This window comes from Urocampus carinirostris, chromosome 1, assembly GCF_059441175.1.
Source record: "Urocampus carinirostris isolate Australia breed hairy pipefish chromosome 1, RoL_Ucar_1.0, whole genome shotgun sequence".
Lineage (NCBI taxonomy): Eukaryota > Metazoa > Chordata > Actinopteri > Syngnathiformes > Syngnathidae > Urocampus > Urocampus carinirostris.
In genome coordinates this window covers 52,905,249-52,929,451 of record NC_142349.1, presented here as the reverse complement: position 1 = coordinate 52,929,451, position 24,203 = coordinate 52,905,249, and the positions used below count along the sequence as shown (strand labels likewise).

Here is a 24,203-nt window from a genome sequence, read left to right as displayed (position 1 = left end):
AATGGGGAAGTGTGAAGCACATTGTAAAGTGCTTTGGTAGGTCTTCATTTACTTGAAAAGCACTATATACATGCAGACCATTTACCATTCTAATGTATTTTCCTTATTTTGTTTTTCCTTATTCAATGCAAAAAATCCCATTAGGGGAAAAAAAGGCAGTAAATAAAGTAATATTTCACTTTTCATATTTGACTGGGAAAAACGTTAGAAATATAGTAAAATAAATAAATGGTATTTAACTCCCAACAAGTATAGTGAAACATTTTTTTATACTGTGAACAAGTTGAAAATATTGTATAATCTTTAAAAATACACAAAAATGTATTAAAATTTAATTTCATTATACCCATGATGAGTTCTTTTGTTTTTCCAGTGTGACCATCGACTTGAGTGAGGTAGCCAAGGAGCAGAAAGTGGATGAGGTAAATGGGTAATATTGGGCTGGCTTACATCATTGACACTTCACTTCTATGCTATCTGTTTTGAAAACTGAATATGTTTTGTGTGTTATTTTAAAATTATTAATATGTAAAATTTGCAAAGTCATATGTTCTTTATTCTGTGCAAAGAACAGCTCGAGTCCTTGCACTAGCACAGTAGTTTTGGACTTTTTTTTTAACTTTTTCACTATTAAGTGCAATTGCACCTCCACTACACTAGGGCGCATTAGTTCTTTGCTTACATTTGCCTCCATGCAGTGCATTGAGCACAGAGTATAAGCATTGAGTTGACACGAAGTGTAGCAGACCCCCAAGTGACCCCAATGAAAATAATATTTAAAACCTATGCGGAGACAGGCGAAAATAGACTGTGTAAAGAGTCAAACAAAAGTCTCCTCTCAAAAGCTAGGACGAGGAAGATTGACGACGCGTACATAGCCCTTCACTGGGACCACGGAGGGAAACGAGTCCCAGCAAAACCGGTGTCCTTGCTATCTTATATCTTAAAAATGTTGGCAGCGAACAACACAAGGCCAAAAAAATTAAGCTGTCACTTAATGACATTACATCCCAATTAGGCATGAGAGTTTCTTCTTCCGAGGGGGCGCGTGACAGTAAATAATTGAGAAGCACTGCACTAGGGTCATGTTTTTTCTTGTGCAGTGGTTTAGTCTGGACGACGTTGCTTCGGGAAAGTTGCACATGAAGCTGGAGTGGTTGTCATTGCTGGCCACACCCCACAAACTGGACCAGGTGAGCGTTCACTGGTATTTGGCTCATGTCAGGCCTCAACGGGATTTCCCGCTCATTCCTTTTTTGGCTCGGCAGGCATTGGCCGACATTCGCGCCGACCGTGGCAAAGCCAACGACGGCCTCTCCTCGGCGCTGCTCGTCGTCTTCCTGAACTCCGCCAAGAACCTGCCGGTAAATCAAAAACACATCTCTTTTTATTTTTTCATATTTATTTGTGTATAAGAGGCTTTGACCATTTTATCGCACCACATTGGTTGTGACTGCATTCAAACCCGGGTCACGGAAGTGAGATCACCGAACAGTAATCACTGAACCACCAGTGATATAGATGACATGTCAAAAAAATTCTTTAATACTTAACTGACCAATTTAAAGTGCAACACCTGAACAAAAATGCATTTTAATGGTAAATGTCATTAATTGAACAATTTAAAGTGCAACAGTGAACAAAAATTTAGTTTTTTAATATAGATTTTTTACATGAATTTATTTTAAATTATTGACCAGTTTAAAGTTGAACAGCTGAACAAAAATATCTAACATGTGATATGTATATATTTTTTTCTTAAAGAAATTGTTGACCAATTTAAAGTGCAACGGCTGAAGAAAGAAGTGTTTTAGCAAGATACTCATTTTTTTAATTTTTTGACCATGGTAAAACAGTAAAATCTCCTTTCAATATGAACTGCGTTACTTCAAGAAAAGGCAGTTTTCTTAAGACTTTTATTTTTCTTTAGTACTTTACCGATGTAAAGTGCAACATAACTGAACAAAAATGTATTTATAATGGTATCTATAATTTATTGAACATTTTAAAGTGCAACAGCTGAAGAAACATTTTTTTTTAACGATCCTAGGAGAAGAAAGTATTTAAAGGGCTTGGACACCAACAATTCCTTTTTGTTTTAAAGAAAATGGAGAAAAAAAATTATTTCCTTTGGAAAATCTAAGTCATTTTTTTCTAACCATTTATACTGGTGCCCAAATTTAAATAATGTCGTAATTTTCGAGCTTGTTCTTTTAATTGCAGTAATCGAAAACATTGTTTGCATCCAATTGAACAAAAAATAGAAAGATTACACATTAGTTACTTTGCAGTTCCGAACTTTTCAACTCTGTTCTCAATTTCCTTAATTTTTCTTTGATAAATGTTCTTTATTGTAGTCTTCCTGCCCATTGTAATTGCAGAAATACAAATGGACTGTCCTTTTTGAAGTTAAAAACTGATTTATGTAATGGTCCTCCAGTTTGATATGCATTCCTAAAATAAAATCCTGTTATTACTATTTTGTTACTATGTTATTACTAGGTTAAAATTATTACAACTAGGCTTAAAAATGCTCAGTCAAACACTAAAACGATTTATGAAACTGTTTAACTGTGAAAAGTGTTCTATGACTTTTCTAAACTTTGCCTTTTCCTTTTCAAATTGTACCCAACAATGACGAGTCAGAATCTCCAGTGCTCTTTTCTGGATGCTCATAGGCTCTGCCTCCATGTCCTCGTCTTCGTTTTGGCATTTCGGAACCTTGTTACTTTCCTCTTTCCTTCTACTTTTTTTCCTTTTTCCGTGCCAAGAGCGTGTTTGAGGGCAATTTGGGCAGCGGGCACCTGACCGAACGCCGCCACGCCGGTTTGGTGTTCTGCGAGAACACGGCCTGGCTCTACCGAAGCTTATTTGTGAGTGGGCGGAGTGCATGGACACTATTGTCAATCCATAGAGTTTTTACTTTGATTGCTTTAGAGTGCCTTGACGTTGCGCTACTAGTGTGCGCGCACTTCAGGCTATAAAAGTAAAGATGATACTGTGTGTCCTACGTAACAGCTAGTAATTTTTTTTCTGATTGTTTTAGAATGCCTCGTTGTTTGGCTACTAATGTACACACAGATGTCATGCTAAAAAAGTGAAGAATAAATGTCCAACATGACATCTATTGACTTTTTTTTCCTGATTGTTGTAAAGTGCCACGCTTTTTTGGCTACAAGTGTATGCACTGTGCACACTCCATGCTAAAAAAGTAAAGAATACATGTCCAGCGTGAAAGCTAACAATTTAGAGGGTTTTTCTAATCGCTTTAGAGTGCCACGTCGTTTAGCTACAAGCATGCACACATCATGCTGAAAAAGAGAAAATAAAATCCAACGTGACGGCCAGTAATTGACGGTGTTTTTTCTGATAGCTTTAAAAAAATATTTTTATTTTTTTTCCATTCTTTATGAAGTTTACAAGCAAACACATTTTGGGTCCAAAATAAGAATTTTAGCATCACAGTTTGTGTGGCTAACATAGCATTTTTTTGATAAAAACAAAAACATATAACTCAATAAATATTTTGAGAGGTAAAAATGTTCTGGATTTATTTACAGTTTTTCACTAATGTGTTATAAACACAGAATCTTTATGTACTGTCCCCGGTGTTCGAGTCCTGCACTTTTTTTCTGTTTTAATTTATTTTTTGGGCGTGTTGTATCAATAGATATATTCTGGGATTATAAAACACTTCTAGCATCATAGTTAGTGAGGCAAAAACAGCGTTTTTTGATGAAAAAAATTAGTATTTTGTATTCTTCTTCACATGCTGTACATACACAATATATTTGTTATACTGCCCCAATGGGCCGAGTCATAGAATTGTTTTCCATTGAGTGCCAGCAGTGTGCTGCATTCCTCGTTGAGATAAAATACATTACATAAAAAAATAATAGTTTTTGTAATTTTATGCTTGCGTGTGTGTGTGTGTGTGTGTTTGTGTGTGTGTATTGCTATTAATATCATAGTGAGTGGCTGCATGTGTTGACGTTATCCAATAGCGTAATTCTTTGGAGTTCCACTAGGTAGGGCTGAAGAAGGCCAGCCTTGATGGCATATTTCCCTTAAAACGTGTGATTTCTCTTACACAAGTTGTGTGAAAAATATACATGTATAGTGTATATATTTGATGATAATTTTTTTGATTGTCAGGCCGGGAAGAAAGTGACCAGCGATCCCAGTCCGTACGTCCAGCTCCGAGTGGGTCACAAGTCGCACGAGAGCAAGGTCAGAACAAACGATATTTTCACATGTTGAAGGTTCATTTTCTGCTCGCACATATTTTAAAATAACATCAAAAAGTAATTTAAAACAATGCATACTAATCACTTAAAAGCAAAAAGTAAAAAAAAACAAACAATTTTTGCACACAGAAAAGCCCCCCAAAAATGTTTGCACATAATTCAAAAACACAACAAAAGTAAAACAAAATGTTTAAAAATCACTTAAGAATAGAAAATGTAAAAGGGGGGAAAGGTTTTGCTTTGACTCTTCGAAAGAAAATGTTTAAAAATGATTTAAGAACACAAAAACAAAAAAAGTTAACATATTTTTTAAAAAACAAAAAAAATAAAAGGTGTTTTGCTTTCATTCTCGAAAAAAAATGCTTACAAATGCTTTAAAACTACAAAAAATCGTCACAATTTTAAAAGAGAAAAAGTATGAATTTTTTTTTTACAAATAAATCAAAACACAAGTGTAGAAAATGGTTTTGCTTTCATCATTCAAATACCGTTAAATGATTGAAAACAATAGCATGTTTGAAACAACCTGAAAAAAATAGAGATAAGTGTAGCAACTATTAGGTGTTTAATAAATTATTTGAACGAATAATCGATTAACCAATTAAACTTAAGAGCGAGTTTATTCTTTTCAAAACTCGTCTCGCCTTTTTGGAGCACCACATTTGTTCTTCAGATAATTGTATCAGGGAAACAGAATGAAAAACCTTTTCAGTCTCATAATTTAAAGGTTTGGCTACATAGCAATTTTATGTAAATTGTTTTTACTGTTTTTGATAGTACCTTATACTTTAATCAAGAGACACACCCAAGGATTTATAGTGTTTTCTTTTACAAGTAATCTACAGAAGAAACTGAACACAAAACAAAACAACCATTATTTGCACCGCTTATCCTCAGTAGGATCGCAGGGGTGCTGGAGCACATCCCAGTCATCTTTGGGCAGTGGGCAGGGGACACCCGGAACCGGTTGCCCGCCAGTCTAAGGACACACAAAGACGGACAACTCACTCGCTTATTCACACCTAGGAACAATTTGGACTGGCCAATTAACCTGACATGCTTGGTTTGCTGGAGCCCAGCTATCTTAGGGAAATAGGCAGGGGACACCCAGAATCAGTTGATAATTAATTCAAAGTAATTGAATTAAAACACAGTATTCTATTCACATGTTTTTACATTTTTTGAACTTTTTCTGAAATTGCAACAGGTATATTTGTATAAGTTCTACTTGTGTGTGGAGTCATTTAAAGTCTTCATTCTTGGATATCAGATAGAGAAGGAGGAGGAGAGAAAGAGAGGAAGGTGGAGATGAAAGTGGGGGTGGGGGTGATGGGTTGCATCTCTTGTCTGCCCGGCCTGAAAGAACAGTACTGTCCCAATTTTTTCTATTTAAGTGTCTTTTTCACATGACAGTGAAATATAATTGCCCTGCGACTGGCTGGCAACCAGTTCAGGATGTCCCTTGCCCACTGCCCGAAGATAGCTGGGATGAGCTCCAGCACGCCCGTGACCCTACTGAGGATAAGCTCTGCTGATAATAGATGGATGAAATATAATATAAAATGCTGAAGACTGATCGGTGAGCTGAAAAATGGCCCCTAAGCTGCTGTTTGGACACCACAGCTCCATAGATTTGTGACTGTTATACTGCCCCCGGTGGTCACAACAGTAGGGGCAGCTAAAAGGTCATTGAAGTTACACCAAAAGTGGGGAAATGTGGTTTAAGTTTTTTTGGGGGTGATATTAAGTTATTTGTGCTTAGAAAAATACAATTAGGAATCCATTTATACTGAAGTCCAATTAATTTGCATTTTTCTTGCTATACTTAGACCCGCTACAAGACTAACGAGCCAGTGTGGGAGGAAGCCTTCTCCTTCTTCATCCACGACCCCAGAAGCCAAGAGTTGGAGGCGGAGGTATCAGGACCTTTTTTGTTTCCCCTGTTACCATGGCAATGGCAATTGATTTCAGTTATTGCTAGGTGAAAGACGCCAAACACGACGACTGCAGCCTCGGCACGTTGGTGTTGCCACTGGGACGTTTGCTAGAGGCCGAAGATATGACGCTCGACCAGCAGTTTCCACTGCGAAACTCGGGCCCAGCATGCACCATCAAGATGAAAATGGCGCTCAGGGTAAAGAAAAATAGGAAAAGACCTTTTCAGGAAAATAATTCAGTCCTCTGGAGGAGCTGAGGATAAAAGAAAAATGTAGAAAAGAAGGAAAACTAAAGGAACCAGTTAAACTAATAGCCCCCTCGAGATGTCACTTTAGACAAAAAAAGTAACGGGGTAGACTGCTGGAAGTGTGAATTTCCCTACGGGGATGAATAAAGTATCTATCTAATCTATCTAATCTATCTAATCTATCTAATCTATCTATCTATCTATCTATCTATCTATCTATCTATCTATCTATCTATCTATCTATCTATCTATCTATCTATCTATCTATCTATCTATCTATCTATCTATCTATCTATCTATCTATCTATCTATCTATCTATCTATCTCTCTAAAAATTAAACTAAATACACTAAAAAGCAATATCATTGTCAAATACATTTTTAAAATTAAGGAGTGAAAATTATAGCCCCCAAGAAATCGCTGAGGATTTAAAAAAAAAAAATTAAAAAAAGAAGAAAAATGTCCAAAAATAAAATCTATAGAGCCAAAATGCCGCTCAGGTTAAAAAAAAACAACGATAAGAATAAGAAAAGTAGGAGAGTGATAATAATAATGCCTCAAAGACAATGCTCAGGGCAAAACAAAATTGTGTTCACCATTATAACATTTTTTAAATAATACAAATTGTGAAGGAGTGAAAATAATAGCGCCCCCAATATTGGCTTAGGGTAAAAAATTGTTGTTGTCGGTTAATTGTGAAAATAAGAGTGCCCCGTAGAAGCTGCTCTGGGTTAGAAAACATGGCTATGAATGTGTAAAACTGGAGTGTCATGCCCAATTTCGTTGTCACAATATGTTAGCCCATTTGTAACAATGACAATAAAGGTATATTCTATTCTATTCTATTCTAAATACATTTCCAAAACTACTGTATTGCTGACTAGCAAACTCTTTCCGAGGCACACAAGATTCTGAACTGAATGAAGAGAGAAAGGGGTGTTGTGGGAGGTAGTTCAGCCAATAGCATTTCAGCATGTCCATGATGCCATGACACAAACCGAAAGCAGAACAGCATTTATATGATGTTGACCAATTGCAGACAGGCATATTCGAGACAAAACTCACATAAATATCACAAAGATTTTGGGCATGCAAAATAGTTTGTTGTCATTGTAGTATAGTGGTGAAAATGCCAAAAAGAAGCGCCGAGAAAAAATATTCCGCATTGTAACATGAAAATATCGCAAGGTAAGGCCACCGTAATCCGGAGGTCTAATATACTTTCAAGACTGGAATGTCAAGACGTACTGTAAAAAGTAACTCCTGAGTTTCTTGTTTGGAGTTTTTCACTTCAAAAACGTTTTTGATGTGTAGCCATTACTGGTAAAAAGAATTAGAGCTTGGAAAATAATTTGAAGGTTCTGGCTTCTCCCTTTATTATCACTGAAAGCCTTGAAACCTATTGATAATGAATACAGTCAAAATAAATACATCAAGCTTTGCATCCGTGGTTATCATGTTTTTGCTTCTCCCTTTAGTATAAGTTCAAGCCTCTCAAAGTCTTTATAAAAGGACATGAGATTCTGAACTGAATGTAGAGAAGGCATTATGGGAGGTTGTTCAGTCAATTGCTCATCAGTATATTCATGATGCCGTGAGACAAAACAATACGAGACCCTTATATCTTATATTACTTTGACCAATAACAGACATGCGGACAAACGCCGCCAAGTTTCAGTTTTGAATGTTTTAGGGCAGACAAAAATAATTTTAATGTGATCAAGCAGGGAAATTCCTGTAAAGTGGTGCTGAAAATACATCTTATTCCACACCCTATAGTGAAAACGTCAAAAGGCGGGACCGTTGTATCCTGGGGATCTACTGTATATCACATAGCACATACGTTATAAAGTGTTATGGACAAAATATTCCATGCAAATGAATCTTTGTAGAAGTCAACAGTGGAAATAGAATTTATTTAGGGAAGAAAAGTCTTGGAAAACAATGAGAACAGATATATTTTTTTTAAAAAGTCTTGCTATATCCCTACTAGATCTTGTGCCTGGACAAAGGTGTCCCCCTCGAACAGAACCAAACCTTGAAAACCAACCTACCCAACAGTCCCCGGCGACCGTCCGCCGCATCCGACCTCCCCCCCGCCGAAATACCGCGTTCCTATTCGCTGTCGGGCCCCGAAATGGCGCTGAGGCGACGGCGGGAGGAGGAATCGATCCCGGTGGCGGGAGGCAGCCTGGCAGAGCGAGGACGAAACTCGTCCCATTTGGCGGTGACCGGATCGCAACTTTTCCTAGACGGTAGGAAAGAGTCAACGCCCAGCATCGCCTCTGACATCTCCAACCCCTACGCCGCAGTCGAGCTGCAGCAAAGACTGCAGAACATGCAAAAGTACGTTCCTGTCATTACTTTGAGTGTTATTTTATTTCGAAAAGCTAGAAAACACTTGAAATCAAGGATAACTGTATTTTATTAACGCTACCCTGTACTAGTCAGCTTCTAGAGACCAACGCTGATAACCGTTTTTTTAAAATCAATTAAATAGAAAAAAATACTTTTTTTTTCTGCATGAATTATAGTTTTTTTCTAGAAATATTTTGGGGAAATCATAATTTTTTAATCAAAAATGATAAGTAAAAATAATAAAATAAGAATAAAATGAAATGATCCAAATTACGCAAATATTTCGTAGAAGAAATTTCTTGATTAATGGGGTTCAGAGTCTAATTTGGTGGGGACCGAGTTGACCAGCAGGTGGTGCTCAAGATCTACCACAGACTTAGTCTAAAATAGTCTCATTTATCTCTGAAGAAGCCCCATTCTGAACAAAATGTATCAGGTATTTAAGCTTCATGTTATCATCCAGATATTCAAGTCAAGTCATGTTAATTTGTATAGCCCTTAATCACAAGGAGTCTCAAAGGGCTGCACAGACCATTGTTCTCAGTTATTTTCGATTGTTCTCAGCTTAGGGATGCTGCTGGAAAAGTGAATTTCCCTTCGGGGATGAATAAAGTATCTATCTATCTATCTATCTATCTATCTACAAAATGAAAAATTATGATCATATCAGATATCATTTTTCTATAAATATTCTTTCAATACAATGTTTTTTTTTGGTATCTTACTTAAAACTGTTCAATAAAATAATAAATGAGGAAATCATTTTAAATACCAAAATAAAGTCAGATACTTTTTTTAATTTCATGCACTAATATTTTGGATATTTTCCCTTTAAAATATCATAAAATACAGAAAATAATAACTTAAACGACATGTAACAAATAATATTATTTGATTGTTAATTATTATTATTATTGTTTTATTATTTTGAATGACCCAAAGTCAGCAAATATATACATCAATTTCATAAATTCAAGTATTAATTTTGGGAAAAAAATCTGTAGTAAAAAAGAAAATCAATGAAGATCCATAATAACTAATTCATCATAATTTATTATTATTATTATTACAAACTATTTATTGAGCAGAAAAAGGTATATTTTTGTCATTTTAACATTTTTCCAACATTTATTTATATTTTTTTATGATTATCACTAAATTATATTAAATGACTACATTTAGGCACATGTACAGATCAATTTGTCAATTTCAGGTATTATTTTATTTGTCTTTATATTTTGTTTTAAATCACCAATGTTGATCCAAAGGTCTTTCTTTTTTATTTATTTATTTTCTTTTGTCATCTTAACAACACCCCTCATCTATTCATGGTTTGTTTACTAATTTATTTATTCATTGATTTCTGTATATGTGTATTTGTTTTTAAAAGTGGTGGTGGTCCATTCCACTTCCCCCTGGGGGAGATCCAGCTGACCATTCGGCACAGCTCCCAGCGGAACAAACTGGTGGTGGTGGTCCATTCCTGCAGGTAAGCACGCCGACCCAGCATCAAAGGGCAATCCAAGAAAAATTAAAAATGAAAAGAAATCCTCTTTTGGTTTTGTCTTCAGGAACCTGATCTCGTTTAGCGATCACGGTTCCGACCCTTACGTACGCCTCTACTTGCTTCCGGACAAAAGACGCTCGGGACGGAGAAAAACGCACACTTTCAAGAAGACCCTCAACCCTGTCTATGATCAGACGTGAGTCCACCCAAAAATACCATCAATTCAGTCTGGAATTTGCTGATCCCTGCTACTTGGTTCTTTGTAATTCGCCCAATGATCCCAGGTCAACTAGTGCTGCAAGCGGGGCCGACAGAGCACATTTTTGTTGAGCCACAAATTCAAGTATTAGTTTTGTACTTGAATTAATACTGCGGGGCGGCAGTAGCTCAGGAGGTAGAGCGATCGTTTTAGGATTAAGGGATCCCAGTTTGAATCCCGGCTTGTCCGTGTTACATGTCGAAGTGTCCTTGGGTAAGACACTGTACCCCCAATAAGCAGGTTAGCGCCTTATATGGCTGCACAGATCACGGCCGCTATTGGGAAATGTGAAGCACAATGTAAAGCGCTTTGGGAAGTCATTGACTTGAAAAGCGCTATATAAATGCAGATCATTTCATTTCATTGAGCCTGCTAGCTCATTTTTGCCATTCTGTCCCCCAGATAGTTAAATGCTGTGATCAATTATTCCGATTGCATATTTCTGCGAGCAAGGGCCAACAGAGGGCATTTTTGTTGTTATATCCACCAAAAAGCGGACTGCAATCAAGTCATGTCACGTTTTTTTGTATAGTCCTTAATCACAAGGAGTCTCAAAGGGCTGCACAGACCACAAATTATTGCAAACTACAGACTATTATTACACCATCCCCTGATCTAACACCTACATGAGGGCAAGGAAAAACTCAAAAACCTCAACATGAGGTAAATGAAGAAACCTTGAGAAGGAAGTGCACATGAGGTAATCCCCCTTTCATATTGACCAGGCTACAACAGACAGCCTGGTCATTGTTTTGTTTTCCGAATTGTTTTTTTGTACAAATAGAAAAAGACCCCAACTCCAAAAAACGCCAATAAGGAAATTCGCCCCCCAAAATTAAAAAAATGTTCAAGGTTGTTTTTTGTTTTTTTTTGCCAAAAAGAAATAAAATTTTCCGTAAAACTAAACAAATCAAAATAACCAATTTGGGTTGTTTTCTTCACTCCTGCATATGATCCATTATCCCCAATGTCATATTTATGCATGCATATACTGACAGAGCACATTTTTTTCAAGCTTGATGGTTCTTTTTTACCGTTCTTTCCACCAAAAAGTGAATTTCCCTTGTGCAAGTGCAATCCATTATAACCCATCACATATTGCTACAAGCAGGACAGGCAGATTGCATACTTAAAATGGGTGGGGGCTCTACTTCAAAGTAGAGTTTCATGAATTCTGCATCATCTTTGCACAAATGATAAGTAATCTAACAAAAATAATCTAATAATAATCGTGCATCCATCCAATATGGTTGGTGTAAAGTGTAAAGAAGAGGCGAGTTGTTTCTTTTGAAACGAAACGGTCCTGCAAACATGTGATATGGTCACCGCGGGCATCAGCATGCCAACGGGCACCGGGTCGGCAACACCTGTTCTAATCCCTCCTTTATTGCAAACCTTTGTACGGCATGATCTGGAAATAATTTTTTTTCTTCCTTTTTTGACTGGGTTCAGCTTTGAATTCAACGTTTCCCTGGTGGAGCTCCACAGGAGAATTCTAGATGTGGCGGTGAAGAACGGCGGTGGGCTGCTTTCCAAGCACAAGGGCCTTCTGGGAAAAGTACGAGGAAAAAACTAAACATAAATAAAAACAATTTGTTTGAAGGTCAAGCTGATATGATTTTTTTTTTTCCACCAGGTTCTGGTCAAATTGGGACCTGAGGAAAGCGCCAAAGGATGGACGCAGTGGTAAATGACTTTTTTTTTATTTTTTTTTATTTTTTTGGGGGGGTATTTCATTTTTGTACAAAAAACAAAACAAAATGGTGACTTTTTTTGTGTGTGTAACGAACATTTATTTGTTGTTGGTAATTGTGCAGGTACGAGCTGACGGAGGACGGCCACGGGAAGCCGCATCAGCTGTAAAATTGTCGTCCTTGTGCTACTTTCCTCATTTCCTGATAAAACAAAACCAAACAGCTGAGAACCTGCAAGGGAACAGTTGCGAGATTGGAGAGAAATATACCATTTTTTATGTTTTATGAAAAAAATGTGTGCCTTTTTTGGCAGAAAATGCTTCATTTTTGTCCATATTAAAATATGTTTTATCCTCCTTTGAAATATTCACAAAAAGAAAAAGGGAACATTTCTCAACTTTATAGGAGGGGGGACATTGAAAATAATGAGACTTTACAAAAAAATTAAGATAACCTTCCTTTTATTAAAAAAAGGTATAAAGACTTTTTTTCTTCAAGGAAGGGAATTTTTTCATTAGGCTTTATTTCCCTCCTGCAAAAAATGACCTTATCATGATGACTTTTAAATTTTTTTTTGTGAATGCCTTTTTCTCCAAAATTTATTCATTTTTTTGGGACGCAAAATCACAATTTCTGTTGTTTTTAGTTGTGATCATTTCCTTTTTTGTGCTACCACCCCCCTCCAAGTTTGATTTTTTTTTTATCCTTGAAAGTTTTCTCAAATTTTGGAGGTTTACTTTTTTCTTATTAAGGAAAATCCTCGTTTTGGTTGGATTTAGTGGTAAATATTTTGTTGGGGGCAAAAATAAACTTGAAAATAAGCTTGAAAATAATGAACACAAAACGTTTTTCCCCTTAAGAATACAAAAAAAAGCTTCCTTTATATGCTTTTTAAAAATTGGTATTTTATGAGGCACATATTTGTTGGCTTACTTTATCTACAAAAAAATGACCTTGTTACTGAAAATATCTGTCTCGTGTTTTTTTCTTTAAGACAAGAAAGAACAACAATTTTCTCACATTTTATTTTTTATTTTTTTGTTAAAATATTCTAACTTATGTTGGTTTTAGTTGTGACTTTTTGGTTAAAAGAAAAATGTGCATGGTCTATTTTTGCAGGAAAAAAAAGTGTTTTTTATTTTCTTTGTTTCTCTCTCTCTGACTCGAAATTTCTCATTGTTGTCTCTGTAATCCTTTTTCCACATTAAAACATTTTTTTAGCCCCGTTCATAATATTTAAAAAGGTAGGTTATTTTTTTTCACAGTAAGTGTATGTATATACAGCATATGTAAATATATATATATATATATGTATACATATATATATATATATATATATATATATATATATATATATATATATATTGAAATATATACAAATTTATGTTGTAGTTGTGAAAGAAAATCACCTAAAAAATATTTTAGTTGTTATGCGTTCTTTCTTTTATTTTTCTTACATTTTTTGTTTCAGATTAAAAGAACACACAAAAAGAATCTCCAATCTTGTTTTTTGCAGTCAAAAATATATATATATTTTTTTTTGTACAACGTTGAAATATCAACCTCTAAAGAATGTATTAATGTAGAGCTATAATCGATGTAAAACCTGCAGGCTTCATTAGTTCTCAGAAAACAAACATACTCGTCAAACTATATCATTTTACGTTAGCGCCACTTACTGGTCATTTATATATCTTACACCATTCTCTGTCGACGCAATATTATATTTTGATATTTTACTCGCAAAGTCTTAAGTAGACTGTTTTTCTGCGTTTTTCCCAAAAAGATTGAAACCAAAATCAAAGTCTTTACTCCTGAAGTGTTTCCTGTGTGGAAGCTCTTTAACAAGACTCACAATTACTCTTATTTTGAAGGGTTTGTGTCAATATCCTGTTTGTGCCTTAAATCGAAGATCACATGACTGGCCATCAACTCGCAAGTAGAAGTAAAATCAATAAAATGTTTTGGAAAAATACAGAAGTTTCGTGTTTTTTCTTTGTTTTTTAAAACTACCGGAGTACAGTCCCTCACGCTTTGTTTTAATTGAACAAGAACAGAACAGTAAATTTCACCGTACACTTTTAGGAATATATTTGGGTAAAACACTGGAGGTAAATGCCATATAGTCAAATAACTTATATCTTTCGAATCCTGACAACCTTTTCGTCACTAGGGTCATTTAAAAGTGGAATACAGGTGACCCCGAGGATTTGGCGACCCCCACCTTATGACATTTTCACTATATAGTGTGGAATAAGATGTTTTTTCAGCTTCTCTTTGGGGCATTTTTTTTACCCCATTAACATTTTTTTTCAAGTAAGCCCAAAAAACGTTTAAAGTTCAAACTTAGTTACTTTGTCTCCCTGGCTGCTATTGGTTCACGACATACAGAAAGCTGGTTTTCTATTGGTCCGTTGTCATGATGTCATGAAGATGCTGAGACTACATCCCACAATGCATGTCTCTCGCCGTTCAGTATCTAGTGTGCTTCGTAGAGAGTGCGATACAATACTGTATTTTTTCTTTTTGCATTTATCGTTATGGATCCCGAGGTTTGCAGTGATGCTACAGGTAGAAGCAAAAACATGATAACCATGGAAACCAAATTTACGATAATCATAAAATAGAAGCAGACACACACATTGTTACCCTTGTTAAGGAATAGACAAAAAGGACAATTATTAAGAATAATAAGTCAAGTCAAGTCAAGTCAAATTTATTTATATAGCCCTTAATCACAAAAATGTCTCAAAGGACTGCACAGGATTACAGTTACAAAATTACACAATTACCTGATCTTAAACCAGCAAACCAGCATGCGGGCAAGGAAAAACTCAAAAACCTCAGTGTGAGGAGAAAAGAGAAACCTTGAGAAAGGACCTCACCTGTGGTAATCCCCCTTCCAGGATTGAACAGGGTGAATTACAATTAGCATTACTGTACACAGAATAGTAAACACTAGGTAAGATGTTGAAAATGTCCGGAAAGAGCATGACATCAACGACGACGCCAGCTGGTAAATGCAGGGGTTGACATGCTGCAGGTCAGACCCCGGTCCGCTGACCCATCCCAAATCATCCTTCTCCTACGTATCAGCCAGGCAGGCCTCAGAAAAAGACAGGACAAAACAGAATACGAGGTGGGCATCAATCATATGCTTTGGAATAGAAGTGTGTCTTAAGCCTCAATTTAAAAACTTCCGTTGAGGTTGCAGATCTTATCTCCAGAGGCAGGGCGTTCCACAACACCGGGGCCCGGATGGAGAACGCTCTCGAGCCCGCAGACTTCTTGGCTCTCGGAGTCACAAGTAGACCGGCATTTTCCGAGCGCAGACTCCGTGAAGGAACATAGGGGGAAATCAAATCGGAGAGATAAGAGGGTGCAAGCCCATGCAAACATTTATATGTTAATAAGAGAACCTTAAAGTCACATCTTAAGTGGACTGGGAGCCAGTGCAAGTTGGCCAATACAGGTGTAATATGCTCAAACTTTTTAGTCTTAGTCAAAAGTCTAGCTGCCGCATTCTGAACCAGCTGCAAACTTTTAATGCTAGACATCGGGAGACCAGAAAGCAATACATTACAGTAATCAAGCCGAGAAGTAATAAACGCATGAATTAAAATCTCTGCATCTGATTGGGACAGCATTGAACGAATCTTCGCAATATTACGGAGGTGGTAGAAAGCTATTCTAGTAATATTTTTCACATGTAACTGAAACGACAGATTAGGATCAAATATAACACCTAGATTTTTGACCGAGTCACTATGGGTGATATTACATTTGTCTAGGTTCAGGGTAATGTTTGAAAACAAATGACGACAGTGAGCTGGACCAATAATCAACATTTCAGTTTTTTCTGGGTTAAGGCGTAAAAAATTATTTGACATCCATCTTTGAATCTCAGTAAGGCAATCCTCCAGATTTCTAAAACTTAAATGTCCAGTTTTTTCCAGTGGCACATACAGTTGAGTGTCATCTGCATAGCAATGGAAACTAATATTATACTTGCGGATAATGTCACCAAGCGGGATCATATAAATACTAAAAAGAAGGGGGCCAAGTACAGAGCCTTGAGGAACACCACAAGGGACATTAGATTGTTTAGAGGTCATATTGCCATAGTTAACACATTGCATCCTGTCTGACAGGTAGGACCTAAACCACGAGAGTACAGTTCCTGAGATACCAATGCGTTCTAGACGAACCAATAATATGTTGTGGTCGACCGTATCAAAAGCAGCGCTGAGATCCAGCAGCAGTAACATTGATGAGGCACCAGAATCTATTGTTAAAAGGAGATCATTGGTTACTTTTGCAAGGGCTGTCTCTGTAGAATGATTTGCTCTAAATGCTGACTGGACAGTTTCAAAAAGGTTATTTTCTGACATGAAGTCATTTAGCTGCTGTGCAACGACCTTTTCAAGTAATTTCGCAAGAAATGGCAGATTTGACACTGGCCTATAATTACCTAGGCTTTCTGGGTCAAGGTTAGGTCGCTTAAGCGTGGGTTTAATGACGGCAGACTTGAAGGCTATAGGAACAATACCCGAGGATAGCGATATATTAATAATATTTAAAACTGATGGTCCTAAGATCTCAAACAGATCCTTCACCAGTGAAGCTGGAAACGGACCAAGCAGGCACGTAGTTTGCTTGGCCCTACTGACCATCTGTGTTAGATTATCAAGGGACAATTCATTGAAACTGGAGAATGTTTCTAAACAACCGCTGACACAGTCCATACCTAGCACCTCCACATCTTTGATATAGGAGGAGGAAACAGAGCGTTCTTTTAAAATTTCATTCCTGATTAGTTGAATCTTTTTATTAAAAAATTCCATAATGTCATTAGCAGAATGAGTGCAACCATTTGGGTTAAGTTGTTGTCTGGTAAGTTTCGCCACTGTGTCAAATAAAAATTTTGGATTATTCTTATGTTCAACAATAATCTTAGAGAAATACGAAGCTTTAGCTGAGGCAAGAGCTACTTTATATTTCAGCAAACTGTCACACCAGGCCAGTCGAAAAACCTCCAGCTTAGTAGTGCGCCATTTTCGTTCAATTTTTCTGCAACTTTGTTTGAGTAACCTAGTTTCTTCAGTAAACCAAGGTGTATTCTTCTTGGGTCGGAATTTACACTTTAGGGGCGCCACAGAATCAAGAACATTTACCAAAGCAGTATTGAAGTTGTTTGTAAGTGAGTCAACAGACCCAGTGTACGAAGGGAAGGCTGCAGTTACCGTAGGTAATAATTCTTTTAAGGCTAACACCGTTTTAGGGCGGATATTGCGACTGCTAAAGCCTATATTTTCCTTATCACAGTAAACATTAAACAACACCTCACATTTAACAAAATAGTGATCAGAGATGGCATTAGGATACAGTAACACTGTAACATTTGAGGCTACTACGCCACAGGTCAGGACAAGATCTAGAGTGTTCCCATCTTTATGAGTTGGCACATCAACTATTTGATTGAAACCAAATGTATCCATCAGTGACTTAAATGCAATTGCAAGTGAATTTGAAGGGGAGTTTATGTGAACATTAAAATCACCAATAATTACAACATTGTCCGCATACGTAACTAAGTCTGTTAACAAATCAGAAAATTCTTCCAAAAAATTTGAGTATGGTCCAGGTGGGCGATACACAACAACTACATAAATTGGTGTTGACATTAAGAACCTCATAACAAGTGCTTCAAACGTTTTAAAACTAGTAGGGGTATTAGAAGTAAATTTCAACCTATTTTCCGATATAAGAGCAACACCTCCACCTTTTTTGCATGGTCGTGCCAAGTGCGCACTCACAAAGTTAGGGGGAGAAGCCTCATTTAACACTACAAACTCATTTGGTTTCAACCAGGTCTCACAAAGGCCAATAAGGTTAAGATTGTGTTCATTAATAAGGTCATTAACAAGTAAAGCTTTGGAGGCTAGTGATCTAATATTAAGAAGGCCAAGCTTCAGCACTGTGGACTGAGCTGAAACCTTTCGCGAGTTTTGCACCTTAGTGGTAACCACCACAGGATTCGACTGCCGGTCCCGGGTCTTGTGCCTTGCATGACGGCAGATGCGGCCCGAATTCCATACCACAGGAATATTGTTGACAGGTGGAGTAGCAGGATGACTATTGGTAGAAAATAATGTTATTTCTTCTCCCTCCTCACCTAACAAGGGAGAAACAGAGGTAAGAGGCACAGAAGAAGATGCTATAGAATAGTATAAATCAGGGTGTATGGTGCAGTCAGTAGAACACTCTAAACTACAAAAACTATGTGAATTGCATGAATCTAGCATAGCGCTAGTTAGCTCTAGCGTTACAGACTCCACACCCATGGTAACAGGTTCACTAATCACCTGTGACCTGGCCTGCACTAGTGTATCCTGTCATGGAAGGCTTAAACAGTAATCTATATTTTTAGAAAGAGTGAGAGCACCTTCCCAGTTAGGGTGAAGGCCGTCTCTCCTCAGCAGGTCAGGTCGGCCCCAGAAAGCAGGCCAGTTATCCACAAACCTAAATCCCTTCTGATTGCAAAAACTTGCCAGCCATCGGTTTAGCGAGACTAGTCTGCTAAACCTCTCATCATTGCCTCTCGCAGGCAAGGGGCCAGAGACAATTACTCGATGCCGACTCATCTTTCTGGCGAGATTACAGGTCCTAGCAATATTTTTCTTTGTAATCTCAGATTGTCTCATTCTAGTATCATTGGAGCCGACGTGAATGACTATATCGGTGTAGCTAGCCCTAATAACGCAATTTAAGCAACAAATTCTTCTAAGGGGGTGACAATCCTTAAATTTAAATTGGATTTTATTTCTAACCCGCAATCTCCTCCCTGCCTCTGCATTTACCGGCCACTCCACTCGACCAACTGAACTAAAGTATCATTAAAGGTAGATACTTTAACAGTGTGTAATATATGACCACTAGATGTTGCTGTAATATTGTAATATTTGACCACAAGATGTCGTAAGCTAAAGGGACTCAAAGTGACTATAAAATAAAGTTTTTTGCAAAAAAGAAAACACTAAGGGAAAAGTAAAGAAAGAAAAAAAAACAGAAAAGGGTAAAATGGAAAAAAAGTAAAATAAAGGGATAGAGGAAAAAAGAAGAAACAGAGAAAAATAAAACATGGAAAGAAAAAACAAGGAGGAAAAAAGAAAAGGGGGTACTCTTAGCAGCAAGATGACCGACAATGTTATGTAAAATAAGTGCAAATTTCTCGGCCTGGGAGAATTTAAAAAGGTGATTTTTATCGTCTATTTTACATATTTTTTAAATCAACATTTTTTTAATTAATTATGTTTTTTTTTACTACAAAAAGGCGCTAAATGATGTACACTGTCCCTTAAATTTATATTTTTTTGTTATTTAATGTTTTAATCTGGTGTACCAGGCTAGCAGGTTTCCATGCCCCCACTTTAGAGCAATTTCACTTTGCAATCCCCATCTCAGAACGCATTCATGTCGTATTCCGAGGGTAAATAATAGATACATTTTTATTGACTTTTTTGTGCACTGCATACATTTTTCAATTTATTTCCCCCCGAGCTAATGTGAATGCTTCTGACCAAATGCGCGACGTGTTTTCGAAAAAAAAAAACTTCCACTTCAATTTCCGGTTAAATGCTCTTATTTTGAAAGCAATCGGAAAAGTGGCTCGAGAAGAAACCATCAAGCTTTCTGACAGAAGCGGCAGCATCTGGAGGAGGAAAAGGAACCGACGCCCTCGTTCGGGTTCGGCCCACCTGCGCTCCTTATTGCGCCTCATCCATATTGGACCCGTCTCCTCCTCCCGAACACAACCCGAACCGGACTAATAAAGGACAGATAGGAAACCCGAACCGGACTAATAAATGGCCTTTTAACGCGAGCTCGGGAGCCAGAAACGGAACCATGCCGCCGTTTTCGTTCTCCTCCTCCATTTGCCTCCTTGTTGTGGTTCTCGTGCGGTTCTCTCCTGCCTCGGCTGACGGACGCGTCGGTGAGTCATTTGCTTTTCTTTCTTTCGGAACCTTCGGAACCGCTCATTCTGGTTCGGGTCCATTTTGTCACGTTCAATGCGGCTACATGTATATCGAAATGACAGCAGATGTCGAGGCGCGCATGCGCAGAAGAGACAAATACATCGATTAATTAAAACAAATAAAGATGATTTTCTTTCGAATGACAAAACAAACAAAACCGCCAGCTTTTTATTCATTTTTCGTACCCGTCGTGCGTCACTCTCAGCTAGTTTTAATAATAAACGTGCTATTATTATTCAAATACGCAACCTGTTGTAAAATAATATAATGCTAATTAGCCAGGATGCTACAAGAGTCGCTAATATCAATCTATAACCTATAATAAAGGATTATTTGGACGATAAAACAAATGTAGTTGACTACTACAAAAAGGATAATGATTAACTTTCCGAGAAGAACAAACAAACGTCACTGAATCACAAAAATAAATCATAAAAGCGAATTTCATATCCAGGCTCATTGGCCATAGAGGCGTTGTATGGTCATGTGACTTTTCAAGCTGCTGCCATATTGGATTACAAGTGTCAATGAAAAAAGATGAATCTACAAATCGATCCGCGTACTTTTATCAGTTTGGGTGGGGTTTTAAAGACTAAATACAAGGTCGAGGTTAATTAACGTACTCCTGTATTTTGTGAGGATAAGCACTGCAGAAAATGGATGGATGATGGCACACATTTTCGTTTGATACCTGCATTTTACCTGCACTTTCATACCTGCACAACATCGAGTCAGTTAGACTGGAAGCTAACAAAACTGTTTAAGAATATACATATATGATACTTGGGCAGGGGCAGCACGGCGGACTTGGGCAGGGGCAGCACGGCGGCGCAGTGGTTAGTGCGTGTGCGGCACAGTTGTAAGGTCCTGTGTGGGTTCAAACCCAGCTACCTTACTGTGCGGAGTTTGTATGTTCTCCCCGTGCTTGCGTGGGTTTCCTCCGGGCACTCCGGTTTCCTCCCACATTCCAAATACATGCATTTCAGGTGGATTGGCCGGTCCAAATTGTCCCTAGGTGTGAATGAGCAAGCGAGTTGTCTGTCCATGTGTGCCCTGGGATTGGCTGGCAACCAGTTCAGGGTGTCCCCTGCCCACTGCCCGATGATTGCTGGGATGGGCTCCAGCACCCCCGCGACCCTACTGAGGATAAGCGGTGCAGCTAATTAGAGGAGATGAGATGAGATGCTTGGGCAACAAAAAACACCCAGTTAACAGCAGCAAACAAATTCTATTATGTTTAACTTTTAGATAACATTTGAAAATCGCCTGTTTCAGCGCCATTGTTGTTGTTATTTAGGGCAAATGGGCAAGGTGTGCACTGAATAAATGATATTGAGAGCCTAGAAGCTACAAACAAATACTGAATCACTGAGTAAATAAATTAAATAGGTATTAACAATTTTGTTGCCAATTGCATACTTTTTTATACTACTTAAATTAAAATCTGTAATGAGACAATTCGAATTTATGGGTGATTTTTCCTAAAGAGGTTTCTGTATAATAGCGATTCAAGATTGCTTACGTGCTGCGCAAATTGTGCATTTTTTTTTTTTTAATAAAACATAAACAAGAATAGAACTTCTGTATGGAATCAAAAAACTGAAATAAGAAAATAAAATAGCAATGTTTTAATAGTATGAATGTTATGCAATTTACCACCTTAAGATAATTAAAAACAAACAATATGTCAAAATTAAAAAAATTAAAAATACAGCTTTATTACATTTGGAGGAATAAAGTAAAAGTTTTATTTCTAATAGGTTTTATTTTTAAAATGTATACACTTTTTTAAAATGTGCGTAATGTTTCATACTGTATTATCATTTAGACGATGGCCTCAACTGGTACCCTTACAAGATAGATTCTCAGTTCGAATCCCGGCTCCTCCGTGTTACATGTCGAAGTGTCCTTGGGTAAGACACTGAACCCCTTATACCCCCAATATGCAGGTTAGCGCCTTACATGGCTGCATGGCCGCTATTGGGAAATGTGAAGCACACTGTAAAGCGCTTTGGGATATATAAATGCAGATCATTTAATTTAACCATCTCGGTAGCCTAGATGATAGGGCGCCCGCTCTGAGACAGGGAGGTCGCTGGTTCAAGCCTCGGCTGAGTCATACCTAAGACTTACAACATTGGTACTCATTGCCTCCCTGCTTGGTGCTCAGCATTATCGGTTGGAATTGGGGGGTTTGGTCACCTAATGACGAAAATTGCTGCGCCCTGTCTGGCTGCGGCTGCATTGGCTCGCTACAGTTTAACTGTACGGGTCAGGTGTATCGACATTTTGTTCTGTGTGCATGGTTACAAAGAATGATAATAAAAGTAAATTCTATTCTATTCTAACTGTCAAGTCAAGTCATTTTTATTTGTATAGCCCTTAATCACAAATAGTCTCAAAGGGCTTCACAGGTTATTACATATAAGAAGTTTAGGTTATTCATATGCTATAGAGTAGAAGTGAGTTTTAAGCTTAGATTTAAACATTTCCACTGAGGTTGCAGATCGGATCTCAGGGGGAAGAGCGTTCCATAACACTGTAAAACTAAAATAAAGTACAAAAAAGTCCTGTTAGCTTGCTAACCATGCACACCCATGTTAAGCAAAGCTAAGAGATGCTAATAACAATTCAAACAAAAGTACGTCGTTTTGAATAAAACGTTACCATAAACCAAAATCTTCATTTGAGAAATCCAACGAGTGTTTGAAGCTCTGCACTATTCTTTTTCTTCATTTTAGCAACAAAAACATACAATACAAAATCTAACTTACAGCAATGTCCGGGTATTTTTCGACATATTTACCCTTTTGCATAAGTCGAATGGTCGTAAGTAGGGGAGCGTCTGTAATTAGGAACAGGTTTAGGGAGATTGGGCGCCCTCTATAGTGCGGGGGTCTGGAACCTTTTTGACCCAAACAGCCATAATAGCAAAATATTTTTTGTTTTTGTTTTTGTTTTGACAGAGCCATAGAGCCATTTAAGACAAATTTCAGCCAAACCCGCTTTCCAGACAAAATCAAAATTTTCAACACATTTAATTTAACTGTGTGACATTAGATGTTTTGATCAAATTTATGAAATAAGAATAATGCTAGGGCCCATTAGCAAATGTTATCCCTGATCAAGCATTTATGTTTCAAGCATATTGTAACTACTATTCCCATTAGAATTCTGTTTTATATCTTATATACAAATAACAATAAATTTGCCTAAAAAGTCCTCAGGCTACTTTCCTTTTTATGTGCCTTCAAATTTGTGAGTGTTGCGACTGATGGCGTAGTACAGTAGAGCTTCGTTTTGCTGCTTCATCATGCATTGTGTTTTAAACATATAAATGTGTAAAGGTATAGTATGCTTTACTTTTATTTGTTAAAAGAATGTCTGGGCCTTGTAAAAAATGTTTGTTCTTCGGTTGAATGCAGCATTTCGTTCTATAGTAATCATTTTGCAATAGTCTGCGATCTGTGCAGCTCTTTGAGACTCCTTGTGATTAAGGGCTATACAAATACGCATGACATGACTTGACATGTTAAGCAAAAGAGAGCACTCCAAGAACACTCTATGTGTTTCTCAAAGGTAGAACCGTTACTGCAGGGATTGTCACACTTTCATCTGAAACTCATGACAAAAAGTTACTGGACACCAGGGCAGACAACTCTGAAAAGTTGCCTGCTCAGCCATAAAGTTGCCTGCGCCATTTTTCAAAACTTGAAACACAATAAGACGACCAATCACGAAAAAAAAAACAATTGTTGCAAAGTATTAAGGATTGATAATCAGAATATATAACAGAACAACACTTTGAAATTAAGTTTATTATAAATCTACTTATAACATTCATTGCATGTATGACATCGCTGTTTTCCATCTGCCATCAGTATGTAACTGTCTTAACTAATCTTCATTCATGCAAT

At 37.3% G+C, this 24,203-nt stretch overlaps 2 protein-coding genes across 3 annotated transcripts in view; both read left to right on the top strand.

Annotated features, from left to right (window-relative positions):
• esyt2a (extended synaptotagmin-like protein 2a) overlaps positions 1–14,230 on the top strand; it is a 45,505-nt gene extending 31,275 nt beyond the window's left edge. For both annotated transcript variants that reach the window (XM_088345031.1, XM_088345040.1), the window contains 12 exons: positions 374–422; positions 1,104–1,193; positions 1,269–1,364; positions 4,156–4,230; positions 6,077–6,163; positions 6,229–6,381; positions 8,426–8,778; positions 10,181–10,279; positions 10,362–10,493; positions 12,009–12,114; positions 12,193–12,242; positions 12,374–14,230. In XM_088345031.1, the coding sequence (XP_088201157.1) occupies positions 374–422; positions 1,104–1,193; positions 1,269–1,364; positions 4,156–4,230; positions 6,077–6,163; positions 6,229–6,381; positions 8,426–8,778; positions 10,181–10,279; positions 10,362–10,493; positions 12,009–12,114; positions 12,193–12,242; positions 12,374–12,419 (1,336 nt within the window). In that variant the 3' untranslated portion in view covers positions 12,420–14,230. The remainder of the gene's footprint in view (positions 1–373; positions 423–1,103; positions 1,194–1,268; positions 1,365–4,155; positions 4,231–6,076; positions 6,164–6,228; positions 6,382–8,425; positions 8,779–10,180; positions 10,280–10,361; positions 10,494–12,008; positions 12,115–12,192; positions 12,243–12,373) is intronic.
• Positions 14,231–19,923: 5,693 nt separating this feature from the next.
• The window catches only part of slco5a1b (solute carrier organic anion transporter family member 5A1b), a 73,537-nt gene continuing 69,257 nt past the window's right edge, over positions 19,924–24,203 (top strand). The window contains exon 1 of the mRNA XM_088345020.1: positions 19,924–20,243. Within this exon, the coding sequence (XP_088201146.1) occupies positions 20,156–20,243 (88 nt within the window). The 5' untranslated portion in view covers positions 19,924–20,155. The remainder of the gene's footprint in view (positions 20,244–24,203) is intronic.